The sequence below is a fragment of the Salmo salar genome, chromosome 16 (genome assembly GCF_965601325.2).
Source record: "Salmo salar chromosome 16, fSalSal1, whole genome shotgun sequence".
Lineage (NCBI taxonomy): Eukaryota > Metazoa > Chordata > Actinopteri > Salmoniformes > Salmonidae > Salmo > Salmo salar.
Genome location: NC_138306.1, coordinates 7398765 through 7426307, shown reverse-complemented (window position 1 = coordinate 7426307; position 27543 = coordinate 7398765). Strand labels below are relative to the sequence as shown.

Genomic DNA, 27543 nt, shown 5'->3' with positions numbered 1-27543 from the left:
GCACTGATCCACAACTGGAAAATACGTTTAAAGAACCTCCATAGGTAGTCTTCAGACGCGGTCCCTACATCAGTCAAATGGTGGTGAGGTCTGATCTTCCACCAGTGCCATGTAGTATCCTCCTAGACAATGTGCCCAGACGGTATTTATAGATGTGGCCGATGTACCCTGTGTAACTTTATGAACAAATGCCCAATGTTCAATCACTCTACTACAGGCAGGGCCATTAAGATTAAGGGCATCATTACATGTTCCACAAAAAATGTGATATACCTGATCAAGTGTATTTGTGGTCTATGCTATGTAGGAAAAAACGAAACAAGCTTTGAAAACAAGGATAGCAGAACACAGGAGTAATATCAGGAACCTTGACCAGAGAAACCCTGTGGCTGCGCATTTCATGGAGGCTCGTCACAACATTAGCTCTCTTAGATACATTGGTGTCGAACATGTTAAGACTCCTGGGGGGGGGATACTGATAATCTATTACTGAGAAGATAATTGTATTGGATTCACCGTTTGTGTACCATGTCTCCTAAAGGTCTGAACCAAGAGTTTGATATCATACCATTTCCTACATGGCCCCGAAGGAGATGGCTGCCGTCTTACAATCCCGTAACCAATTGTGCTATTGTGTATGTTTTTTCAAGTTTTTTGTAACTTATTTTGTACATAATGTTTCTGCCACAGTGTATTATGACCTACAAGAGCTTCTAGATATCAGGACAGTGATTAACCACCTCGAACTCGAGTAATAGTTTTTCTTCAACGACTAGGACGGGAAGGATTTACTTCAGACGCCTGACAAGGCCCTCATCTCCGTCATTCGCAAGAAACGGAGGCATCGAGGGCGAAGGTCTGGGTGCCTTGGGAGGGAAATCTACCTTTACCATCGGTCCTGTTAACCAATGTACAATAAATCGATAATAAAATAGACGAACTACGATCACGTATATCCTACCAACGGGACATTAAAAACTGTAATATCTTACGTTTCACCAAGTCATAGCTGAACGACAACATGAATAACATACAGCTGGCGGATTTTAAGCTTTTTCAGCGGGATAGAACAGCGGCCTCTGGTATATTTGTAAACAAAAGCTGGTGCACGAAATCTAAGGAAGTCTCAAGATTTTGCTCGCCTGAGGTAGAGTACTTCAGGATAAGCTGGAGACCACACTATTTACCAAGAGAGATTTCATCTGTATTTCTCGTAGCTGTCTATATACCACCACAAACAGATGCTGGCACTAAGACCCCACTCAATGAGCTTCATACGGCCAGAAGCAAATAGGACAATTCTCATCCAGAGGCAGCGCTCCTAGTGGCCGGGGACTTTAATGCAGGGAAACTCAAATCCGTTTTACCGAATTTCTACCAGCATGTTAAATGTGCAACCATAGGGGGAAAAAAAAACTCTAGACCACCTTTACTCCACACACAGAGGCAAATCTGACCATAATTATATCCTCCTGATTCCTGCTTACAAGCAAAAACTAAAGCAGGATGCACCAGTGACTTGGTCAATAAGAAAGTGATCAGATGAAGCAGATGCTAAGCTACAGGACTGTTTTGCAAGGCACAGACTGGAAAATGTTCCGGGACTCTTCCGATGGCATTGAGGAGGAGTACACCACATCAGTCACTGGCTTCATCAATAAGTGCATCGATGACGTCGTCCCCACAGTGACCGTACGTACATACCCCAACCAGACAGAAGCCATGGATTACAGGCAACATCTGCACTGAGCTGCTGCTTTCAAGGAGCAGGACTCTAACCTGGAAGCTTCTAAGAAATCCCGCTATGCCCTCCGACGAACCATCAAACAGGCAAAGCGTCAATACAGGACTAAAACTGAATCGTACTACACCGGCTCCAACGCTCGTTGGATGTGGCAGGGCTTGCAAAGTATTACAGACTACAAAGGGAAGCACAGGCGTGAGCTGCCCGGTGACACGAGCCGACCAGACGAGCTAAATTACTTCTATGCTCGCTTCGAGGCAAGTAACACTGAAGCATGCATGAGAGCATCAGCTGTTCCAAACGACTGTGTGATCACGCTCTCCATAGCTGATATGAGTAAGACCTTTAAACAGGTCAACATACATAAGGCCGCAGGCCAGACGGATTACCAGGACGTGTACTCCGAGCATGCGCTGACCAACTGGAAAGTGTCTTCACTGACATTTTCAACCTGTCCCTGACTGAGTCTGTAATTCCACCATATTTCAAGCAGACCACCATAGTCCCTGTGCCCAAGAAGGTACCCTGCCTAAATGACTACCGCCCAGTAGCACTCACGTCTGTAGCCATGAAAGGCTGGTCATGGCTTACATCAACACCATTATCCCAGAAACCCTACCCACTCCAATTTGCATACCGCCACAACAGATCCACAGATGATGCAATCTCTATTGCACTCAACACTGCCCTTTCCCACCTGGACAAAAGGAACACCTATGTGAGAATGCTATTCATTGACTACAGCTCAGCGTTCAACACCATAGTGCCCTCAAAGCTTATCACTAAGCAAAGGACCGTGGGACTAAACACCTCCCTCTGAAACTGGATCCTGGACTTCCTGACGGTGCGCCCCCAGGTGGTAAGGGTAGGTAACAACACATCCGCCACGCTGATCCTCAACATGGGGGCCCCTCAGGGGTGCGTGCTCAGTCCCCTCCTGTACTCCCTGTTCACTCATGACTGCATGGACAGGCCCGACTCCAACACCATCATCAAGTTTGCCGATGAGACAACAGTGGTAAGCCTGATCACCAACAACAATGAGACAGGCTATAGGGAGGAGGTCAGAGAACTGGCCGTGTGGTGCCAGGACAACAACCTCTCCCTCAACATGATCAGGACAAAGGAGATGATTTTGGACTACAGGAAAAGGAGGACCGAGCACGTACCCATTCTCTTCCACGGGGCTGCAGTGGAGCAGGTTGAGAGCTTCAAGTTCCTTGGTGTCCACATCACCAACAAACTATCATGGTCCAAACACACCAAGACAGTTGTGAAGAAGGCACGACAAAGCCTAATCCCCCTTAGGAGACTGAAAAGATTTGGCATGGGTTCTCAGATCCTCAAAAGGTTCTACAGCTGCACCATCGAGAGCATCCTGACTGGTTGCATCACTGCCTGGTTCTCTCTGCTACCGCACGGCAAGCAGTACCAGAGCACCAAGTCTAGGTCCAAACAGCTAATCAAATAGCTACTCAGACCCAGACCCTTTTACGCTGCTGCTACTCTCTGTTTATTATCTATGCATAGTCACTTCAACTCTACCTACATGTACATATTACCTCGACTAACCGGTGCCCCCGTACATTGACTCTGTACCGGTAACCCCTGTATTAGCCTCGCTATTGTTATTTTACTGCTGCTGTTTAATTAGTTGTTACATTTATTTTCTATCTTTTATTTATCTATTTTTTACTTAACACTTTTCACTATGTATTCAGTGCATGTGACAAATACAATTTGATGTCACTTTGATTTGTCTTGCCTTCCAGGTCTCCTACTTGGTCAATTTTGTAAATATACAGTACATTATTTTCTGTAACTACTACATGTGCCCATCTCACTGATATCAAATTATCAGACATACACAAATTGTTTTTGCTCCCACCATGGGTCATGTGCGTAATGGTCATGTCTTGTATATTTTTAGGAGGTGAGCACTCAGTTTGTTTGATTGACCTGACGAAGATCTGTTTCGGATCTAAACTTTGTCAATAAAGTGGGAGCTTTAACAGTGTGCGGGCCTTCTTGTTCCTTACAAGTATTCTTTACTAGCCCAGCATCTATGTTTTTAAGGATGTGAGTATGACCACAAACTTTTCTATGGAAGCCAGAAATAAACCATTGTTCTCAGAGTGCTCATATACTGTAGAATGCCTAGTTATGCTGAAACCAAACATGAAAACTAGCCTCTATGTATTAGAGAGAATATAATATACTGTAGTACAAAGCCTGTTCTGCAGTGAGACAATAGGAATCATGTTCCTTATGGTGAATTGTTGTATGCTACTGTAAAGAAACAGAAGGATAATGCATCCAAGTACAGCTTGACAAACAATCACCATATTCTGAGTCAGATAGTAGTCAAATAAAACCGTTTCCCATCCAAGCACACAACTTCTACTTTAGAGGCTAAGACTGCTGTAAGGCTACAGTTTGCTGGAAAAATGATTCCTACAGTGCCTTCAGAAAGTATTCACATCCCTTGACTTTTTCCACATTTTGTTGTGCTACAGCCTGAATTTAAAATGGATTAAACTGAGATTTGTCATTAGACTACACACAATACCCCATAATGTCAAAGTGGAATTTTATTTTCTTAAAATTACTTTAAAATTAACAACTGAAATCAATAAGTACTCAACCCCTTGGTTAAGCAAGCCTAAATAAATTCATGAGTATACATTTGCTTAACAAGTCACATAATAATTTGCATGGACTCACTCTGTGTGCAATAATAGTGTTGAACATGATTTTTTTTATGACTACCTCATCTCTGTATCCCACAAATCTGTACACTCTTAGAAAAAAGGGTTCTTCGGCTGTCACTTTATTCCCAGTTAAATGTACATACTGAATCTACCTCAATTACTTCGTACACCTGCAAATTGACTCTGTACTGGTACTCCTTGTTCATAGCGAAGTTATCATTACTCATCGAGTATCTATTATTCATTTTACTATTACGTGTTTAACTTTTATATTATTTCTCTATTTTCTTTGTCTCTGCATTGTTCGGAAGGGCCCGTAATTAAGCATTTCACTGTTAGTCCACACCTGTTTACGAAGCATGTGACTAATACAATTTCATGTAATTGTATTTGATTCCTCTGTTTACATGGTTGAAACTAGAATCTAGCCTTCGAAAGCAAAACAATAGAGGTAGATCAAATGTCTTGTCAACCAGCAACCTTCAACCACAATACAGAATCTTATTGATTCATCAACTGTGTGATTCATCCTGTTTTCTTTTTTTATCACTGGTAGGCTGTGGACTTTGTGTCATTTCATTTCCCCTGGCTCGTCGTCAACATAAAGCCTGGTTTAAAGCTACAGTCTGTGATTCAAAAAACAACAAATAGGGAACCTGCCACTTGTTTTGGTACATAATTGAGGAATGTGGCTATAGTAACGAAACCTTATATTTTGGGTTATGATAAAGACAGACAGTGGTACTCCAAAGGTATTGAAATTATACAATGACTATGAGGTTAAAATGCAGACTGTCAGCTTTAATTTGAGGGCATTTTCAATCATATCGGGTGAACTGTTAAGAAATTACAGCACTGGTGACACATAGGCCCCCGATTTTAGGGCACAAAAAGTATTGGGAAAATTCACTTATACAGTATGTGTATTAAAGTAGTACAAAGTTAAAGGTGCAATAATGCAGAAATAGCCATTTCCTGGTTGCTAAAATTATAATAGTTTGCTAATTTAAGTTTGTGGCAAAACAAGCAAGTAGAGAATTATTGTACCATCTAAACCTCTGTGAAATATTACCAAAAATATTGTATTTTCAGCTGTTTGAAGCTGGTGTACAAAACAGAGTAAAAGATGCAAAATTGAAACTTAAGAACGGGAAGCATTCAAATAGCGCACACAGAATAGATCTACTGCTTCATAGACTTCCTGTCAATGTGAATTACATCTCTGTAACTCACATTTCTATGTGAATTTGGTCCGCTTGCCCAAAAAGTGACATATTACAGCTTTTAGTATTTGGTCACATATTCATAGCACACAATGACTCCATCAAGCGTGTGACTCAACACATTTGTTGGATGCATTTGCTGTTTGTTTTGCTTGTGTTTCAGATTATTTTGTGCCCAATAGAAATGAATGGTAAATTATGTATTATGTCATTCTGGAGTCACTTTTATTGTGAATAAGAACAGAATATGATTTCTAAACCCGCCTACATTAATGTGGATAGTCCTGAATGAATCCTGAATGAATCGTGAATGATGAGTGAAACAGCTACAGACGCACAAATATCATACCCCCAAGACCTCTCACCATTACAAATAACAAGAGAGGTTATCATACCCCCAAAAATATATATCATACCCCCCAAAAATTCTAACCTCTCCATAATCATGGTAGCATTCACATTAATGTAGGCGTGTTTAGAAATATACAATAAAAGTGACTCCAGAATTACATAATGCATTATGTACCATTAATTTCTATTGGGCACAAAATAATCTGAAACACAACCAAAACAAACAGCAAATGCATCCAACAAGTTTGTAGAGTCACAAGCTTGATGTAATAATTTCATGCTAGGAATATGGAACCAAATACTACATTTTTGACTACTTTAATACACATAAGTTAATTTGTACCAATACTTATGATCCCCTAAAAAATGGGGGGACTATGTACAAAAACTGCTGTAATTTCTAAACGGTTCACCCGATATGGATGAAAATACCCTCAAATTAAAGCTGACAGTCTGCACTAACATGTATTGTACCATTTCAAATCCAAAGTGCTGGAGTACAGAGCCAAAACAACAAAAACCATGTCACTGTCCCAATTCTTTTGGAGCTCACTGTAGGTTAAATTCTCCAAGAATCAATTGGTCTACATCAATAATTGAAATAACCATTGAACAGCTTCCCAAATCCCAGACTGCCTGCTCTAAGTCCAGCTCTCCCCTCCCTGAGCCTCTCCCCTCAGCCCACTCTTGACACTGACTGACAGACAAGATGAGAAATAAGGCTGAGTTTCTGCTGGCCCTGACAGGACCCAATCCCTCTTCCTCATCTGCTGGGATTTATGGAAGAAAATCTAAGTTGTTCTGCTCCTTCCTCCAGCCTGCATAACACACGCACACACACACACACACACACACACACACACACACACACACACACACACACACACACAATCTTGTGTCAGTGTTTGTGCTTCGGGGAGATCTAACAGAGACATCCATCCATACTCCGAACCATTTCCACAGCAGCCAGACAGGGTATTACTGCTTACCTCTGGGATGTATGGCTACATTTGGATGGGTAGCAGGGTGCATGTAACACACACATGACAGAGTGAGTGGGGGGGACAGAGAGACAGAGAGAATGAGTGAGAGAGAGAGAGACCGAGAGAGAGAAAGACAGAGACCAAGACAGAGAGCGAGAGAGTGAGACAGAGAGCGAGAGAAAGAGGGAAAAATAAGACATTTAAGATTAGATCTGACAGAGTGGATGTGGATATGTTGATGGGCCAGCCTGCCAGTGTTCAGGAGGTAGCAGCATGCTCCAGCATGTTCTCTCACCAGGAGCAGACTGGTTGACTATCTGTCTGTCTATAGCATCTAATAGTAGGCAGACCGTTTCCGTTGATCAAGCCAGAGTTGAAAGCTGACCTGGGAATTTCAGATACTTAATATTTCATTTTCAGCAAAAGATACACTATATACACTGCTCTAAAAAAATAAAGGGAACACTAAAATAACACATCCTAGATCTGAATGAATGAAATAATCTTATTAAATACTTTTTTCTTTACATAGTTGAATGTGCTGACAACAAAATCACACAAAAAGAATCAATGGAAATCCAATTTATCAACCCATGGAGGTCTGGATTTGGAGTCACACTCAAAATTCAAGTGGAAAACCACAATACAGGCTGATCCAACTTTGATGTAATGTCCTTAAAACAAGTCAAAATGAGGCTCAGTAGTGTGTGTGGCCTCCACGTGCCTGTATGACCTCCCTACAATGCCTGGGCATGCTCCTGATGAGGTGGCGGATGGTCTCCTGAGGGATCTCCTTCCAGACCTGGACTAAAGCATCCGCCAACTCCTGGACAGTCTGTGATGCAACGTGGCGTTGGTGGATGGAGCGAGACATGATGTCCCAGATGTGCTCAATTGGATTCAGGTCTGGGGAACGGGCGGGCCAGTCCATAGCATCAATGCCTTCCTCTTGCAGGAACTGCCGACACACTCCAGCCACGAGGTCTAGCATTGTCTTGCATTAGGAGGAACCCAGGGCCAACCGCACCAGCATATGGTCTCACAAGGGGTCTGAGGATCTCATCTCGGTACCTAATGGCAGTCAGGCTACCTTTGGCGAGCACTTCGAGGGCTGTGCGGCCCCCCAAAGAAATGCCACCCCACACCATGACTGACCCACCGCCAAACCGGTCATGCTGGAGGATGTTGCAGGCAGCAGAACGTTCTCCACGGCGTCTCCAGACTCTGTCACATGTGCTCAGTGTGACAGAGTCTGGAGGGCGCCAGTGGCGAATTTGCCAATCTTGGTGTTCTCTGGCAAATGCCAAACGTCCTGCACGGTGTTGGGCTGTAAGCACAACCCCCACCTGTGGACGTCGGGCCCTCATACCACCCTCATGGAGTCTGTTTCTGACCGTTTGAGCAGACACATGCACATTTGTGGCCTGCTGGAGGTCATTTTGCAGGGCTCTGGCAGTGCTCCTCCTGCTCCTCCTTGCACAAAGGTGGAGGTAGCGGTCCTGCTGCTGGGTTGTTGCCCTCCTACGGCCTCCTCCACGTCTCCTGATGTACTGGCCTGTCTCCTGGTAGCGCCTCCATGCTCTGGACACTACGCTGACAGACACAGCAAACCTTCTTGCCACAGCTCGCATTGATGTGCCATCCTGGATGAGCCGCACTACCTGAGCCACTTGTGTGGGTTGTAGACTCCGTCTCATGCTACCACTAGAGTGAAAGCACCGCCAGCATTCAAAAGTGACCAAAACATCAGCCAGGAAGCATAGGAACTGAGAAGTGGTCTGTGGTCACCACCTGCAGAACCACTCCTTTATTGGGGGTGTCTTGCTAATTGCCTATAATTTCCACCTGTTGTCTATTCCATTTGCACAACAGCATGTGAAATGTATTGTCAATCAGTGTTGCTTCCTAAGTGGACAGTTTGATTTCACAGAAGTGTGATTGACTTGGAGTTACATTGTGTTGTTTAAGTGTTCCCTTTATTTTTTTTGAGCAGTGTATATAAAAGTATGTGGACACCAGTGGAGGCTAATGAGAGGAGGACAGCTCATAATAATGGCTGGAATGGGAGTGCAATGGCTGGAATGGGAGTGTAATGGCTGGAATGGAGTAAATGGAATGGTATCAAACACATGAAAACAAAACAAAAACGTGTTTGATACCATTCCATTCACTCCATTCCGGCCATTATTATGAGACGTCCTCCCTTCGGCAGCCTCCACTGGTGGACAACCCTTTAAATTAGTGGATTCAGCTATTTCAGCCACACCTGTTGCTGACAGGTGTTTCAAATTGAGCACACAGCCATGCAATCTCCATAGACAAACACTGGCAGTAGAATGGCCTTACTGAGGAGCTCAATGACTTTCAACGTGGCATCGTTATAGGTTGCCACCTTTCCAAAAAGTCAGTTTTTATACATTTCTGCCCTGCTAGAGCTTCCCCAGTCAACTGTAAGTGCTGTTATTGTGAAGTGAAACGTCTAGGAGCAACAACGGCTCAGCCCCGAAGTGGTAGGCCACACAAGCTCACAGAACGGGACCCCAGAGTGCTGAAGTGTGTACCGCCAAAAAAATTGTCTGTCCTCGGTTGCAACACTCACTACCGAGTTCCAAACCGCCTCTGGAAGCAAAGTCAGCACAAGAACTGTTCGTCGGGAGCTTCATGAAATTTGTTTTCATGGCAGAGCAGCCGCACACCAGCCTAAGTTTACCATGCACAATGCCAAGCGTCAGCTGGAGTGGTGTAAAGTTCGCAACTACTAGACTCTGGAGCAGAGGAAACTAGTTCTCTGTGATGAATGATGTGATGAATCACGCTTCACCATCTGGCAGTCCGACAGACACATTTGGGTTTGGCGAATGCCATCTGCCCCAATGCATAGTGCCAAATGTAAAGTTTGGTAGAGGAGGAATAATGGTCTGAGGCTGTTTTTCATGGTTTGGGCTAGGTCCCCTAGTTCCAGTGAAGGGAAACCTTAACACCACAGCATACAATGACATTATAGACAATTCTGTGCTTCCAACTTTGTGGCAGCAGTTCGGGGAAGGCCCTTTCCTGTTTCAGCATGACAATGCCCTGTTCACAAAGCGAGGTCCATAGAGAAATGGTTTGTCGAGATCGGTGTGGAAGAACTTGACTGGCCTGCACAGAGCCCTGACCTCAACCCTATCGAACACCTTTGGAATGAATTAGAACACCGACTTGATTTTGAAATGAGATGTTCAACGAGCAGGTGTCCACATACGTTTAGTCATGTTGTGTAGCTCGTTAAATGGGCTCATTTTATAAGAGCAAGAAAAAGGCGTCAGGTAGCCTAGTGGTTAAGAGCATTGGGCCAGTAACTAAAAGGTCGCTGGTTTGAATCCCAGAGTCAACTAGGTGAACAATCTGTCGATGTGCCCGTGAGCAAGGCACTTAACCCCTAAATCAGAGGATAAAAGTGTCTGCTAAATGACTAAAATGCCCCCAAAAATGTAATATATAAAAAAGTAAAGTACTACCGATCGACATCTAGTCTAGTTGACTGAAAATGAAGCCCAATGAAATGTTTTCAACAAATGCAAAAATATTAACTAGTCGACATATTAAGACGACGTTTCTTTTCCATTTCCATGTACAATATTTGGTTTCTTGTCTATGATCACTATCACAAAGGCATGTGGTGTTGGCTTGTAGATATGGAAGCTTACATTGTAAGCCATGCTCTCATCTGAGCCAAGGTTCTCTAACCTACTGTATCTACTTGTAATACAGCCATATGGCAGAACAGAAGATACAGGCAGTGTTGAAAAGTGAAGGGGTTTAGACAGGCTGGTAGATTATCATGTTTGTAGCATGTCTCCCTGACCAATCCCTTGTGTCCCTGGAAGCAAAAAGAGGACCAAAGTGAAAGCAGTACTCTGCTCTCATCTCAGCCAAGGCTATCTCGCCTACAAAGGTTGTCCTTGTGATCTGGCCATAACTTCTAACCGGTTGGTTGGTGGTAATGTTTGTACCATCTCTGACGGCTTGCATCCCCTTGTGGTCCTGAAAACCAAAGAGGGCCAAACATTTTCCTCTGAAACCACATATGTATTTATTTGATATCCAGGCACCTGGGGCAGACTAGAAATGTGACTTACACTAGAAATGTGAGTAGCTGAGCCAGTTTAGGACTAGACAGAGGAGCTTGGCTAAAAGCACACTCCTCATTTCTCTCTGCTGACCTCCACCTCCACATAACAACACAGGCTAAGTTACACTGGCCTCTGTCCTCCTGTCCCACCATTGTGGGTACTTGACAGTTTAGGCTATTTCTCCACCCAACACATAGGAGACTCACAGCTGCTTGTAGCATTACCAAACATGGTGGTAGAGCAGAAACAGAGGGAAATATTACCTCTAAATGTGGCTAGATTAACCCCTTCTCTTTCGGACTTGATTCTTTATCGTGCGCTCCCTGATTCCTTACACCACAAAAGGTAGGCTATATACTATAAGTGTCAGGGAGAGATAGGGGTAGAGAGAAAGAGACAGAAGAGAGAGAGGAGGGAGAGTGACAGAGAAAAAACGAGAAAGGGAACGAGGATGAAAAAGACAAAGAGAGAGAGAAAGAGAGATGGGCCAATAAAGTCATGAAGTGTCATAATTTGCCTGTACAGATGGCAGGCTGGCGCCTTGCTGAATTTCATTGTTCCTGCAGAAAGTGTGCTACAGACAGTCTGCCAGTCACTTGAACACAGCAGCAGTGAGGAAGGAGAGTTATTCTCACAACCTGTCAGCCCCACCACATTCTGAATGTATGCCTTATGACAAAAAGGAGCTGATAAGAGAATAACACAGTGTGGAATATAATTAGATGTGAACATCCACAACACAAACTTCAACACAAACAGCTTGCTTTTCTTAAAGGCCCAATGCAGTAGTTTTTATATTAATATCAAATCATTTCTCTGTAACAATTAAGTACTGTTTCCATTAAAATGGGGAGACATTGCCTTTTTTGGGGCAAAAAAACTATTTCTCAGGCAATAATTTTGCTAGGACTGTCTAGGAGTGATCTGAGTGGGGAGGGGAAAACTGAAACAAGCTGTTTGGCAGAGAGGTTTGGAACTCTTTCTTATTGGTCTATTAACCAATTTGCCGCATGGTGATGTCACCATGGAAAGCCGAAACTACCGCCCATGCAAACTTGATGATTAGAAGGTCCTGTTTAGATTGTATTTTTAACCAACAACTATCAGGAAATAACACTGATCAAATGTTTTCACACTTTTATAGTGTTAGTTTCATCAGATGTTGTACAATATGATAAAACACAGGGAAAACAGAATTTTGACTGCACTGGGCCTTTAATCGAAATTGTTCATATTTGCCAAGTAGACATTTCCATCCTCTCTCCAAGAGAAAGCAAATGTTGTTTTCATCATTTTGTTAAAATGTCTCACTTGCTCCTAAAAGCATGTAGCATCTGACAAGAATCCCAGGGGAGGAATGAGTTAACAGCAATACAGAGATATGAAAAACCATTAAGGAAATACCTCTTTGCAGTCAAATGGGATACAAATAAGGGTTGAGGGGTATCCAGATATTCATACCGTCATACCGGGATATATGGTATTACTGGAAGTGCACACAAAAGGCGCTATTTATTTTGATGCACAAAACTATTTAGGCAACAGGGATCTTGATCCAGGGAGGGGATTGATTTTCTCTCCTGTAAAAAAAAAGAAGCTTGATCTTACCATCTAGCAAGTTAGCAAACCAAATGCATAAGTGGAGCCCTGAACTGGACATCATTTATTTGGCACATCATGGGGGGGGGGGGTATTTCTGGATGATAAACCATAATGCAGTTGTGTTCTATTTGTTCCTTCCCTGGGATAATACTCAACTAGCTCTCGCAGTCTCATGTCAGAATTAGACGTTGATCCATGTTTCAAACGTTCAAAAAATGGCGAAGTTGTTGCAAATGTCAAATTTCAAAGTGTTTAGGCATTAACTCAGAATGGTTAAGGTAAGGGTTAAGGTTTGGGATAGGCTTACAACATAAATCTCAAAATCAACTTTCTATCACTGGATTCAAACTTGCAACCTTTGGAATCCGAGGCAGATGCTTACGCACTTTCACCATCCCTGTCCACAACACCGGAGCAAAACCAAACCTACTTACAGCGATCACTGCTTCCCTGTCATCTCCCGACGGCCTCAGACACGGATGGACGTCGAATACTGACTTGTATCACGGGTGACCTGGCTGTAATACTGTATTCACAAATGTTAATGTAAGCCACTCTTGTATGCCAATGGTGTGTTCCATACTTGAATGGGGGAGATGAGTGATATTGTTATAATGTAGGGCAGATGTCCAAACAGAATGCTGACTCTCTCGGTCTCCTTCACTCTCTTCACACACACACACACACACACACACACACACACACCACCACACACACACCACACACACACACACACACACACACACACACACACACACACACACTGCTCCCAACTTTAGGCACCAAATAGAATGTAAGGAGCACACATACGCTCCTTCCCTTTCTCAAACTCTCTTGGTCTCCTTCTCTCCCATAAACACACACCACTCTCTAATCTCCCACAAACACACACACTGCTCCCAACTTTAAAAACGTTTGGCACCAAACACAATGTAAGGAGCACCAGAAAGAGATCGATTTTTGATATAGTTAGGCCTATATGAATCCTACCTTTGAAGCACATTTCATGAGTAGCAGACCCTTTTCCTTTCTTCCTGTGCGAATCAAATTTGACTAAACCTACTGTCAAGTTGCCAGGTTGTTAGCTAGGTAAATCAAATGTATTGGTTACATACATGCGTTTAGCAGATGTTATTGCGGGTGTAGCTAAATGCTTGTGCTTCTAGTTCCGACAGTCCAGAAATATCTAACATGTAATATCTAACAATTTCACAACATATACCCAATACAAACAAATCTAAGTAAGAAATGGAATTAAGAATAAATATATGGACGAGCAATGTCAGAGCGGCATAGACTAAGATACAGTGTCACACCCTGATCTGTTTCATCTGTCTCTGTGCTTATCTCCACCCCCTCCAGGTGTCGCCCATCTTCCCCATTATCCCCAGTGTACTTATACCTGTGTTCTCTGTTTGTCTGTTGCCAGTTCATTTTGTTTCGTCAAGCCTATCAGCGTTTTTTCCCGTGCTCCTGTCTGTCTCTAGTTCCTGTTTTCTATCTTTCCTGGTTTTTGACCATTCTGCCTGCCCTGACCCTGCCTGTCATTCTGTACCTTCTTATACGGCCCTGGATTACTGACCTTTGCCTGCCCTAACCCTGAGCCTGCCTGCCTGCCATTCTGTACCCTTCGGACGTTGCTCTGGACTATTGACCTCTGCCTGCCCTTGACCTGTCGTTTGCCTGCCCCCATTTTTGGAATAAACTTTTGTTACTTTGAAACTGTATGCATCTGGGTCTTCTCCTGAGCCTTGACATACATTAGAATAGTATGGAATACAGTACATACAGTTGAAGTTGGAAGTTTACATACACTTAGGTTGGAGTCATTAAAACTCGTTTTACAACCATTCCACAAATTCCTTGTTAAGTCGGTTAGGCATGACACAAGTCATTTTTCTAATAATTGTTTACAGACAGATTATTTCACTTATAATTCACTTTATCACAATTCCAGTGGGTCAGAAGTTGACATACACTAAGTTGACTGTGCCTTTAAACAGCTTGAAAAATTCAGAAAAAATATGCCATGGCTTTAGAAGCTTCTGATAGGCTAATTGACATAATTTGAGTCAATTGGAGGTGTACCTGTGGATGTATTTCAAGGCCTACCTTCAAACTCAGTGCCTCTCTTCTTGACATCATGGGAAAATCAAAAGAAATCAGCCAGTCTGGTTCATCCTTGGGAGCAATTTCCAAACTGAAGGTACCACGCTCATCTGTACAAACAATAGTATGCAAGTAAAAACACCATGAGACCACGCAGCCGTCATACCGCTCAGGAAGGAGACGCGTTCTGTCTCCTAGAGATGAACGTACTTTGGTGCGAAAAGTGCAAATCAATCCCAGAACAACAGCACAGGACCTTGTGAAGATGCTGGAGGAAACAGGTACAAAAGTATCTATACCCACAGTAAAACGAGTCCTATATCGACATAACCTGAAAGGCCGCTCAGCAAGGAAGAAGCCACTGCTCCAAAACCGCCATAAAAAAGCCAGACTACGGTTTGCAACTGCACATGGGGACAAAAGATCGTACTTTTTGGAGAAATGTCCACTGGTCTGATGAAATAAAAATAGAACTGTTTGGCCATATTGACCACCGTTATGTTTGGAGGAAAAAGGTGGAGGCTTGCAAGCTGAAGAACACCATCCCAACCGTGAAGCACGGGGGTGGCAGCATCATGTTGTGGGGGTGCTTTGCTGTAGGAGGGACTGGTGCACTTCACAAAATAGATGGCATCATGAGGAGGAAAATTATGTGGATATATTGAATAGAGGTCGCCCGATTATGATTTTTCAATGCCGATACGATACCGATTATTGGAGGACCAAAAAACATTTGATGCCAATTAATCGGCCGATTTTTATATATATATTTGTAATAATGACAATTACAACAATACTGAATGAACAATGAACACTTTTATTTTAACTTAAAATACATTAATAAAATGAATTTAGTCTCAAATAAATAATGAAACATGTTCAATTTGGTTTAAATAATGCAAAAACAGTGTTGGAGAAGAAAGTAAAAGTGCAATATGTGCCATGTAAAAAAGCTAACGTTTAAGTTCCTTGCTCAGAACATGAGAACATATGAAAGCTGGTGGTTCCTTTTAACATGAGTCTTCAATATTCACAGGTAAGAAGTTTTAGGTTGTAGTTATTATAGGACTATTTCTCTCTATACCATTTGTATTTCATATACCTTTGACTATTGGATGTTCTATTAGGTACTTTAGTATTGCAAGCCTAATCTCGGGAGTTGATAGGCTTGAAGTCATAAACAGCACAATGCTTTTACGCATTGTGAAGAGCTGCTGGCAAACGCAGTAAAGTGCTGTTTGAATGAATGCTTACGAGCCTGTTGCTGCCTACCACCGCTCAGTCAGACTGCTCTATCAAATCATAGACTTAATTATAATATAATAACACACAGAAATATGAGCCTTAGGTCATTAATATGGTCAAATCCGGAAACTATCATTTCGAAAACAAAACATTTATTCTTTCAGTGAAATACGGAACTGTTCCGTATTTTATCTAATGGGTGGCATCCAGAAGTCTAAATTACATTGCACAACCTTCAATGTTATGTCATGATTACGTAAAGTTCTGGCAAATTAGTTCGCAACGGGCCAGGCAGCCCCAACTGTTGCATATACCCTGACTCTGCTTGCAATGAACGCAAGAGAAGTGACAAAATTTCCCTAGTTTAATATTGCCTGCTAACATGAATTTCTTTTAACTAAATATGCAGGTTTAAAAAAATATACTTCTGTGTATTGATTTTAAGAAAGGCATTGATGTTTATGGTTAGGTACATTGGTGCATCGATTGTGCTTTTTTCGCAAATGCGCTTTTGATAAATCATCCCCCATTTGGCGAAATTGTCTGTCTGTGTTAGGAAGAAATAGTCTTCACACAGTTCACAACGAGCCAGGCAGCCCAAACTGCTGCATTTACCCTGACTCTGTTGCACAGAACGCAAGATAAGTGACACAATTTCCCTAGTTAAAAGAAATTCATGTTAGCAGGTAAATATGCAGGTTTAAAAATATATACTTGTGTATTGATTTTAAGAAAGGCATTGATGTTTATGGTTCGGTACACATTGGTGCAACAACAGTTGTGAAAAACTGAGTTGAAAATGTATTTGGCTAAGGTGTATGTAAACTTCCGACTTCAACTGTACATATGACACGAGTAATGCGATACGTAAACATTATGTAAGCATTATTAAAGTGACATTATTAAAGTGACTAGCGTTCCATTTATTAAAGTGGCCAATGATTTCAAGTCTGTGTATATACAGTGGGGGAAAAAAGTATTTGATTCCCTGCTGATTTTGTACGTTTGCCCACTGATAAAGAAAGGATCAGTCTATCATTTTAATGGTAGGTTTATTTGAACAGTGAGAGACAGAATAACAACAAAAATATCCAGAAAAACGCATGACAAAAATGTAATAAATTGATTTGCATTTTAATGAGGGAAATAAGTATTTGACCCCTCTGCAAAACATGACTTAGTACTTGGTGGACGGCATGCTGCACGGCCAGTGATATGGCCTCTGCAGAAGTTGGGCATTCATACTTATTGCGCTTCACGGAGCAGCGCAGAGCTGCCCCCCCCCCCCACCCCACCGTCAACCTATCATGTCAATGGGGAGCCATACGGAGCACTCTGCATTGTTACAATATTTGGGAGGCGCACAGCAATGAGGTACAGAGCTCAATTTTGTCTCTGCATGCCACCAGAGGCTCGGCAATTGCGTCACACCCTCCCGAGTTTGGGCTCCCGAGTGGTGCAGCGGTCTAAGGCACTGCATCTCAGTGCAAGAGGCGTCACTACAGTCCCTGGTTCGAATCCAGGCTGTATCACATCCGGATGTGATTGGGAGTCCCATAGGGCGGTGCACAATTGGCCCAGCGTCGTCCGGGTTTGGCCGGGGTAGGCCGTCATTGTAAATAAGAATTTGCTCTTAACTGACTTGCCTAGTTAAATAAAGAAAAATATGAAAAATATGGAGCATACAACCAGATTTTCGAATCACGCATAAATTAGCTTTGAGGGCTGGTAGGCGATGCAGCTGGCTGATTACAGCTGTGGATATTATTGGACCTACACAAAATTCAACTGAATTTATAAACAAAACGGACTTAATAAATAATAATAATAATAAATAATAAATAAAAGATCAGTAGGGCTGAAAAAGTCGGTAGTATCATTTGAAACAGTACTACGGTACTCCAAAATGTTGGTATCATAAGTATCATGACATTTTGGCAACGTGATATTACTGTGGTACAGGTCTACAGTGCAACACTACTCAGGCCAGTCGGTAAACCAACTAGCAGTCAGACGAGAGATGTCGATAGTGAGTGATGGACTGAGGAGCTTTCTCCTCACCCAACAGTATGGCACTTCAGAATGACAGTGCATTTTATGGCCAGATAACCATTTCCAATGAGCTGACAACACATAGAGGTGACACAAATTGGAAGTGAGGTTTTCCTGGAAGCAGGAAGACACGGGCTGAGTCTGAAATGGCACCCTATCCCCTATGTCGTGCACTACATTTGACAAGAACCCTATGGCTATATACAGTCCAGTGTAGGGAATATGGGTGCCATTTTGGATACAGACACATTGTGGATGGAGACAGTTCCAGATGGCATCCACGCAGAACTTTCACACAATCACAGGATTTGACAATAACAGATCTATGGAGTATAGCCTTAGGAACTAGAAATAATCTATCTGTGAGCACTATGTTTGCTTTGAGTTGTGTGTGTGTGTGTTTCCTGCTCATTAAACACAGAAAGGTTTAGTCTTCCCCCCGACTCCTCCTGTGTTAGAGATGGATACGCGCGCACACACACACACACTTCAGTGTTGGATATGGATACACTCACAGTCGCTCAGTTGGTAGAGCATGGTGTTTGCAACGCCAGGGTTGTGGGTTCGATTCCCGCGGGGGACCAGTATGAAGAAAAAATGTATGAAATGTATGCATTCACTAGTGTAAGTCGCTCTGGATAAGAGCGTCTGCTAAATGACTAAAATGTAAAATGCAAGCAGCATGAAGGCTGTAAAGTATGAGCAACAACAACAACATAACCCATAGCCCCTCCATTACAAGACAAAGTGATCAACTTCTGCTTGATTATATTATTATGAAAATGTTAACGGCTCTATAATTTCAAATAAATACTGATGATAATCACAGCAAGCATCAAACCCTTATTTAAAGCAACCCGATTGTCACGCTGTAACCTTTCAGAGCCACGTGAGTGTGTCTATGAATATTGCCTATGCCACTGCCACAGTATTACTGGGATAAGATCAAGCCTGTGAACCTGTGATGCCTGGGAGTGAGTCATACAGAAGGCTGGAGCTTGGAGGTGTTCTACTAATCAGAAGCGGAGCAGAGACACAGGTGGACAGGCTGTTGGGATAGGACTTTGGGGGAGTAGTACACCCACACACACACACACACACACACACACCACACACACACACACACACACACACACGCACACAGTGTCGCTGAGAGCTCAGCTGTGTGACAGTTCATCCATCACAGTTACACAGCACATCACCGTCCTCCCCTGATGTGTACTGGATCTGTCAGCATGATGGAGCAGCCTAGACTGCACCAGCAAACAGGACAGGAGAAACAGGGACAAAAAGTCAATAAAACTTCATTTGGTCCTATTAATAACTCGTAACAGATGGAATTCTAGCCGATACCCTTCAGGAGCAACTTTGGTGAGAAGTTATGACAAGGAACAAACAAGCACTGTGATTTTGGCTTTTCTGATGTGCAGGTTGTGTTGTGGTGGTTTCTACTGGCGATACAGTACGTGACTATCAATCATGAGAAGGACTGACTCAAGTTGCTTTGTAAATAATTGATTTTCAAAGGGTATTGTACTCATACTGTAGAAGAACATCAAACGTCCATGGACATCTCCTAACTTCACATTCCACAATATCTGTAGGATGGAGTCCTTGAGCTGCAGTGAACTATATAATTGGCCAATAAGATTCATTTCATGCCTGTCATGGTTACTGTTCAAAATTGCATAAAAAAAAATAATAATAATAATAATAATAATAATAATAATATATATATATATATATAAAAACAAGGCCTATTCAATCTGGTATGCATTATAATGGAAACCACTGTAAATAATCAAGCCTAATGTATAGTCTAGGCCTTTCTATGACTGAAACGATATCATTGATATCACTATACCTAGTCAGTTGCACAACTGAATGCATTCAACCAAAATGTGTCTTCCGCATTTAACCCAACCCCTTTGAATCAGGGAGGTGAGGAGGGCTGCCTTAATCAACATCCACGTCATTGGCGCCCGGGGAGCAGTTGTTGTTGGGGTTTAACTGCCTTGTTCATGGGCAGAACAGTAGATTTGTTCACCTTGCATGGTCAGGGATTCGAACGAGTGACTTTTTGGTTGCTGGCCCAATGCTCTTAACCGCTAGGCTACCTTCCGCCCCATTCCACAGATGAGTTCTTAGGGTAGGCCTACTCTGTTTACACTGACTGCTTCTGATTGTGTTTTATCATGGCACAGCATATCCTGTTGGGCATTTTCTCTTTTAATCCTGTTTGTTTGGGTCCAGAGAATACAGATTTGTACCGGGTCTTAGACTAGCTCTCAACTGCAGCAGGGTAGAATGGAAAACTGGTAAAGTAGAAAATCACATTAAGTCCCTCTCCTCCCAAGAAAGACTTACATTTACCTCACAGGCTTTTTCTGAAATTACAGCAGAAAAGACCTTGAAAGAAATATTCATTTCAACTCTTGTAGACTGAACGATGAGCGATACATGACTCCTTGCTGGGAGATTGTGAAGCACTGAAATTAATAGGATGTAGAAACACTTAATATTCACATAGGCTATTCACAAGGTAACTATAGGGATATAAAGTAGCCTAGTTAACGTACCAGGCATGTACAGGAACTTGCAATTAAAATACCCATAACGAGCTCATAACAACTGGCATGCAACGCACTACTTTCAACATAGGATTAAAGCCAAAAGCAATATTATAAACTGGGTGGTTCGAGCCCTGAATTGTGATTGGCTGAAAGCCGTGATACTGTATATCAGATCGTATACCATGGGTATGACAAAATATAAATTTTTACTGTTCTAATTACGTTTGTAACCAGTTTATAATAGCAATAAGACACCCAACAACTCCACGTTGTGTCGTGTGCATAAAAACAGTCCTTAGCTGTGGTATATTGGCCATATACCACACCCCCTTGGGTCTTATTACTTAATTATGCCCTAATACCGACTGATCACCATATACAATGCATTCGGAAAGTACTCAGGTGACGCAACAATAAAATACACATTTACAATAGGCCTATATCTAAAAATACATACAGCCAAATGATATACAGTGCATTCGGAAAGTATTCAGACCCCTTGACTTTTCCATAATTTTGTTACGTTACAGCCTTATTCTAAAATGTATTAAATATGTTCCTTCCCCTCTTCAATCTAAACACAATACCCCAGAACGACAAAGCAAAAACAGGTTTTTAGAAATGTTTGCAAGTCTACAAAAAAACTAAACTGGAAATATCACATTTACATAATAAGTATTCAGACCCTTTACTCAGTACTTTGTTGAAGCACCTTTGGCAGCGATTACAGCCTCAAGTCTTCTTGGGTATGATGCTACAAGCTTGGCACACCTGTATTTCTGGAGATTCTCCCATTCTTCTCTGCAAATCATCTAAAGCTCTGTCAGGTTGGATGGCGAGCATCACCGCACAGCTATTTTCAGGTCTCTCCAGAGATGTTTGATCGGGTTCAGGTCCAGGCTCTGGCTGGGCCCCTCAAGGACCTTCAGAGACTTGTCCCAAAGCCACTCCTGCGTTATGTTGGCTGTGTGCTTAGGGTCATTGTCCTGTTGGAAGGTAAACCTTCTCCCCAGTCTGAGGTCCTGAGCGCTCTGGAGCAGGTTTTCATCAAGGATCTCTCTGTACTTTGCTCCGTTCATCTTTGTCTCGATCCTAACTAGTATCCCAGTCCCTGCCTCTGAAAAACATCCCCACAGCATGATGCTGCCAACACCATGCTTCACCGTAGGGATGGTGCAAGGTTTCCTCCAGACATGACGCTTGGCATTCAGGCCCAAGAGTTCAAGCTTGGTTTCATCAGACCAGAGAATCTTGTTTCTCATGCTCTGAGTCTTTTGGTGCCTTTTGGCAAACTCCAAGCGGGCTGTCATGTGCCTTTTACTGAGGAGTGGCTTCCGTCTGTCCACTCTACCATAAAGGCCTGATTGCTGGAGTGCTGCAGAGATGATTGTCCTTCTGGAAGGTTCTCCCATCTCTACAGAGGAACTCTGGAGGTTTATCAGAGTGACCATTGGGTTCTTGGTAACCTCCCTAACCATTGCCCTTCTCCCATGATTGCTCAGTTTAGCCGGGTAGCCAGCTCTAGGAAGAGTCTTGGTGGTTCCAAACTTTTTCCACTCAAGAATGATGGAGGCCATAGTGTTCTTGGGAACCTTTAATGCTGCAGACATTTTTTGGTACCCTTCCTCAGATCTGTGCCTCGAAACAATCCTGTCTCAGAGCACTAAGGACAATTCCTTTGTTCTCATGGCTTGGTTTTTGCTCTGACATGGACTGTTAACTGTGGGACCTTATATAGACAGGTGTGTGCCTTTCCAAATCATGTCCAACCAATTGAATTTACCACAGGTGGACTCCAATCAAGTTGGATCTCAAGGATGATCAATGGAAACAGGATGCACCTGAGCTCAATTTCGAGTCTCATAGCAAAGGGTCTGAATACTTCTGTAAATAAGGTATTTCTGTTTTTATTTTTAATACATTTGCAACAAAAAATGTTTTTGCTTGTCATTATAGGGTATTGTGTGTAGATTTATGAATAATTTGTATTTTATTTAATCAATTTTAGAATAAGGCTGTAACGTAACAAAATGTGGAAAGTCAAGCGGTCTGAATATTTTCCGAATGCAGTGTATAATAGTCTCCCATTCTGGCAATGCCTCTGTAAATTACAGCAACATATTGTTCCAAATATGCCGTTGTAAATGCTTTGGTGAGTCAGATTGCAGTTATTTACAGTCCTTGGCCAAAATAGTGTTGTTTTCTTTTCCAGGGAGAAAATTAACATAATCTAGGTGTTGTGTAGTGTCCATAAATTAAAGACAGGCATAATACTTTTCTCAAAAACAAGATGAAGGCAGAGTTAATATTCATAATCCATTTTATGTTTCATAAAATGTACTAACAGATACAAGCTTTTTTGCACTAGGACCAATACACTTTTCACCTCAATGAGGTGAATAAGGACCACATTTCTTTCCATTGAAGTTGAATATTAACAGGCACAATTAGGCTAGATATGATTGATGCAATGTGTCGGGACGAGACTGTGGAAGGCATCAGTGTGAAAGAAAGATGCATGTCTTCATCTTAACAGCAGACCTTGGTTCAAATACCTCATACTGTGCGCTTAGGAACACATGGTTCTAGTGCAGAAAAATTGGTTGAATTAGGGGGTAAATTTGAAATGTGAAGTAATGACTAATAACCTTACACGTGTAGCCTGTATAAGCACCACACATCACAGATAGAGCCTAGATCTTTAGGATATGGTTTCACTGCCACCTACTGTTTTATGTTCTAACAATAAATGATGTTCAAAACTTTCTGTTGGCCAATATGCCACTCTACAGGCCACTAGGCCACACTACATCATCAGATAGTGTATGATCAGATTAATACCCATGACCACCAGCTGAATGACAGAGCTGATGACTTGACTCTTTCCAAACGACTGATGGACGCCCTCTCTGAGAAAATACAAACTGTTGTTACAACCGTTCAAGATTGGACATTCATTCATGTAAGCCAGGGCTCTCCAACTCTGTTCCTGGAAAGCTACTGTCCTCCAACCCTAATCTAGCGCACCGGATTCTAATAATTAGCTAGTTGGTAAGCTGAATCAGGTTATATCTAAGCTATATCTCTATAAAACATCAGTGTCAGAGATTGAATATAAATAATATGCCATGTTTCCAATGTTCACCAAGACAAAAACACACAATAATCTTTTTCGATATTTCAATAGTAAACTTAAACTTAAACTTGGATATGAACAAGAAGACCATGATACTACCTTCAGGAGGTTCTTCGCGTAGATAAGGTGGAATTTCCTCGTTGTTGGAGTTGTCTACTGGTGTTGAACTGCTACTGCCTTCCTCCACCACCTCATTTTCATCGCTAGGGACCTACAGGACAAGACAGTGTGAGAATTGCATCCACATAGGCCTAACTGAATACAGAATATTATATTGGACTGTTATATATCATATCAATGTATTTACCAGTTCAGATGAGGCCATAATTCATACAACATAAACAATAGTATGCAGTATGTCTATGAAATAAATAAATGTAGTATAAGAAAGCTAAAAAAAAAAGCTTAATATGAAGACGTAATGTTTGATATAAGAATATAAAACAATATAAAATAATAGAATAAAGAATGATGAGGTGGCTCTAGGCAAAAAATAATCCTATTACACTGACACACATCATTGGCCAGACAATAGAGGCAGCTGGAATACTGTGACAGCATCATGTCAAAGTGGCTACTGAGTATCATGTTTCTGTAACCAACATGAACACAAAGTAACCAGCAACATGTTCTGAAGCAGTGAAGTCACTACATACGTAGCAAACAGGTTCTTGTTTTTCACTGAAAGAGCATCACTACTAGCTACTGTAGTAGGCTATGCAGGGGGAGGGACTCTAGTGATGTCGTAGCTACACGATGTGCATTTTCTTCTGTGTATGACGCCAACATTCGTACAATTATGTGATACGTCTGCAATACAATTGCAATAAAAACAATGTTTTATTGATCTTTAATGCGAACAGCACAGATTCCCACACAATACGTACATTTCAAAACCATTAACGTTAGCTTACGATTTCAACAAAAACAAAATCACCCCTACTCACCTTCATCTTCTGCTAGCTAGAACCAGAAGACTGATCTTTTTCCGAATATTGCCAATTCCACCACACAAGTAAATTGAGCTAATAAATGTGAAGCAAAAAACACAAAAGGTGTTAAAATACCCATATAATGGGGACCAGAGATTAGTATTGCAAAATGTTGCAGTGTTTTGCTGTCAAAATAATAACCGGAAGTGACGTTTGGGATGTTTACTGAATTCTTCATCTTTAACTTGTAATGATGATTTTCAGTCGCAAGGGGATAGCATCGAGTCAAATAATTCCACGAGCTGCGTAACAGTCCATTATTAAATCAAATCAAAGTTTACTTGTCGCGTACACACTTTAGCAAATGTTATAACGGAGAAATGCTTATCTTACTACCTTCTAACAGTGCAGTAAAATGTCAAACAAGTACACAAATAATCCAAAACTACAAACACGAAATCAAGAAATGTTAGAACGAATCCAATTAACAATCCCAAGTAACTGTGTATCAGTAGTACAAATACAGTATATGCATACATACACTGAAAATATATACTAAGAATTATATATACAGTAGTATATATATTAGAATGAGCTATGTCAAGAATCCAGTATATAAATACACAGTTTGTATAAACAGTGTATCAAACATGCAATGTACAGTAGAAGATATATAAAAAGCTATGTTGAGAAATCAGCATAAAGGAAAAAGGGGATACCTAGTCAGTTGTACAACTGAATGCATTTAACTGAAATGTGTCTTCCGCATTTAACCCAACCCCTCTGAATCAGAGAGTTGCGGGGGGCTGCCATAATCGACATCCACGTCTTCGGATATAAACACACAGTGTGAAAATCAGAATTAAAGAAACAGGAAGTGTCCAGTGTGAATGTTTCTATATACATGGGACAGCAGCATTGGCTGTGTGGGTGTGGGTGTGAGTGTGTGCATATGTTGCGAGTATGGGCATATATGTGTGTGTTAATGTACAGAAGCAGTCAAAAGTTTGAAAACACCTACTCATTCAAGGGTTTTCTTTATTTTGACTATTTTCTACATTGTAGAAGACATTTTAACTATGAAATAACACATATGAAATCATGTAGTAACCAAAAAAGTGTTAAACAAATCAAAATATATTTTATATTTGCGATTCTTCAAAGTAGCCATCCTTCGCCTTGATGACAGCTTTGCACACTCTTGGCATTCTCACAATTAGCTTCATGAGGTAGTCACCTGGAATGCATTTCAATTAACAGGTGTGTCTTGTTAAAAGTCAATTTGTGGAATTTCTTTCCTTCTTAATGCATTTGAGTCAATCAGTTGTGTGGTGACAAGGTAGGGGTGGTATACAGAAGATAGCCCTATTTGGCACATGCCCATTCATCAGATGGACACACTTCCTCTCCCAGACCACCACATGCATGTGTGCTTGAGCACACACACCTCACCCCCCTTCTTGGCTTCCATGGCAACCCCCACGGGAACCTATCCCCAGTAGAATCTTTCCCCCACGGGAACCACACCTGTTGGCATTCTTGCAAACAATCGCAACAATAATATATAGAACTTTTCTCGCAGCTCTGGTATATAAAGCTTTTTGAGGCCTTGCTCACAATTCATTCTGTGGCAGCACAATGACCAAACGATATACTGTACTGCATGTGAGGCTCTTGATCATATCTTTGATCATGACACTGGTGAGGAGGAGAGAGGCCAGGAAACTGACAGTGAAGATGCATTAGACGAGGAAGTGTCAGAAGTTGAAGACAACACAGAATATGATCCAGACCAAGAGACAACCGATGTGGAACAATCCGGTGATGAGGAAGAGGGCCCTGCTGAGGTTGTTGTTACATTCCAGTCAAAGAATGTGAATTTATCCTGGTCTTCATCCCCACCTGAGAGGAGAGGTCGGCTGTCGGCTGAAAATGTTATCAGGATGACCCAGGCCCAACGAGATACGCCATATCCCGGGTTGATGACATAAAATTCTGCCACTATTTTAAAATTTGAAATGGTTTCAAAGCAAATGTCCTTGTTAAACTTTGACACAAAGTAGTCTGTGATAAATAGCACAATATGTTTCATCTGAGTATTTGTTATAGTCAAAATAATTCATACATTATTAGCTCAGGTCAATGAGTCCTACAGGCCATAAATATCAAATAGAAGTTCAAAACTTGTAATGTTCACAATAAAAAAGTTTTTAAAAAGATCTAACACAACATTAGGTGATAATATATGTATTATTATGGATTTATAATCAGCTGTAATGGGGTGGTCATTTTGAACCGGGAACACAGAATTAATTAACATGAAACGAACACAACAGGAGGGTTAAGACAAACCGGAAAGTCAATAACTTCATCAAGCACTATGATGAAACTGGCTCTCATGAGGACCGCCACAGATAGAAAGACCCAGAGTTACCTCTGCTGCACAGGATAAGTTCATTAGAGTTACCAGCCTCAGATTACAGCTCAAATAATTGTTTCACAGAGTTCAAGTAACAGACACATCTCAACATCAACAGTTCAGAGTAGACTGCGTGAATCAGGCCTTCATGGTCAAATTGCTGCAAAGAAACTTGTTGGTGTTCACGACGCAGCCGGTTTTCCCTTTATGATCTGTGATTGTATGAAGTCCCTGCAACATGCATCTCATGTCTGTGCCGTTGAATTATGACTCCACTTTATCCCTGTCATGCCTTTTGCCTCTTTGATTGACTTTCTGAGGTTTGTACTCGTCCATATATCCAAGTCA

General features: G+C 41.7%; 1 protein-coding gene across 1 annotated transcript in view; it reads right to left on the bottom strand.

Moving 5' to 3' along the window:
- The window catches only part of zgc:101566 (Transmembrane protein 263-B-like), a 51034-nt gene extending 26036 nt beyond the window's left edge, over positions 1-24998 (bottom strand). The window contains exons 1-2 of the mRNA XM_014147801.3: positions 24792-24998; positions 23944-24055 (exon numbers count right to left, since the gene is read on the bottom strand). Of these exons, the coding sequence (XP_014003276.1) occupies positions 23944-24055; positions 24792-24797 (118 nt within the window). The 5' untranslated portion in view covers positions 24798-24998. The remainder of the gene's footprint in view (positions 1-23943; positions 24056-24791) is intronic.
- Positions 24999-27543: the final 2545 nt, after the last annotated feature.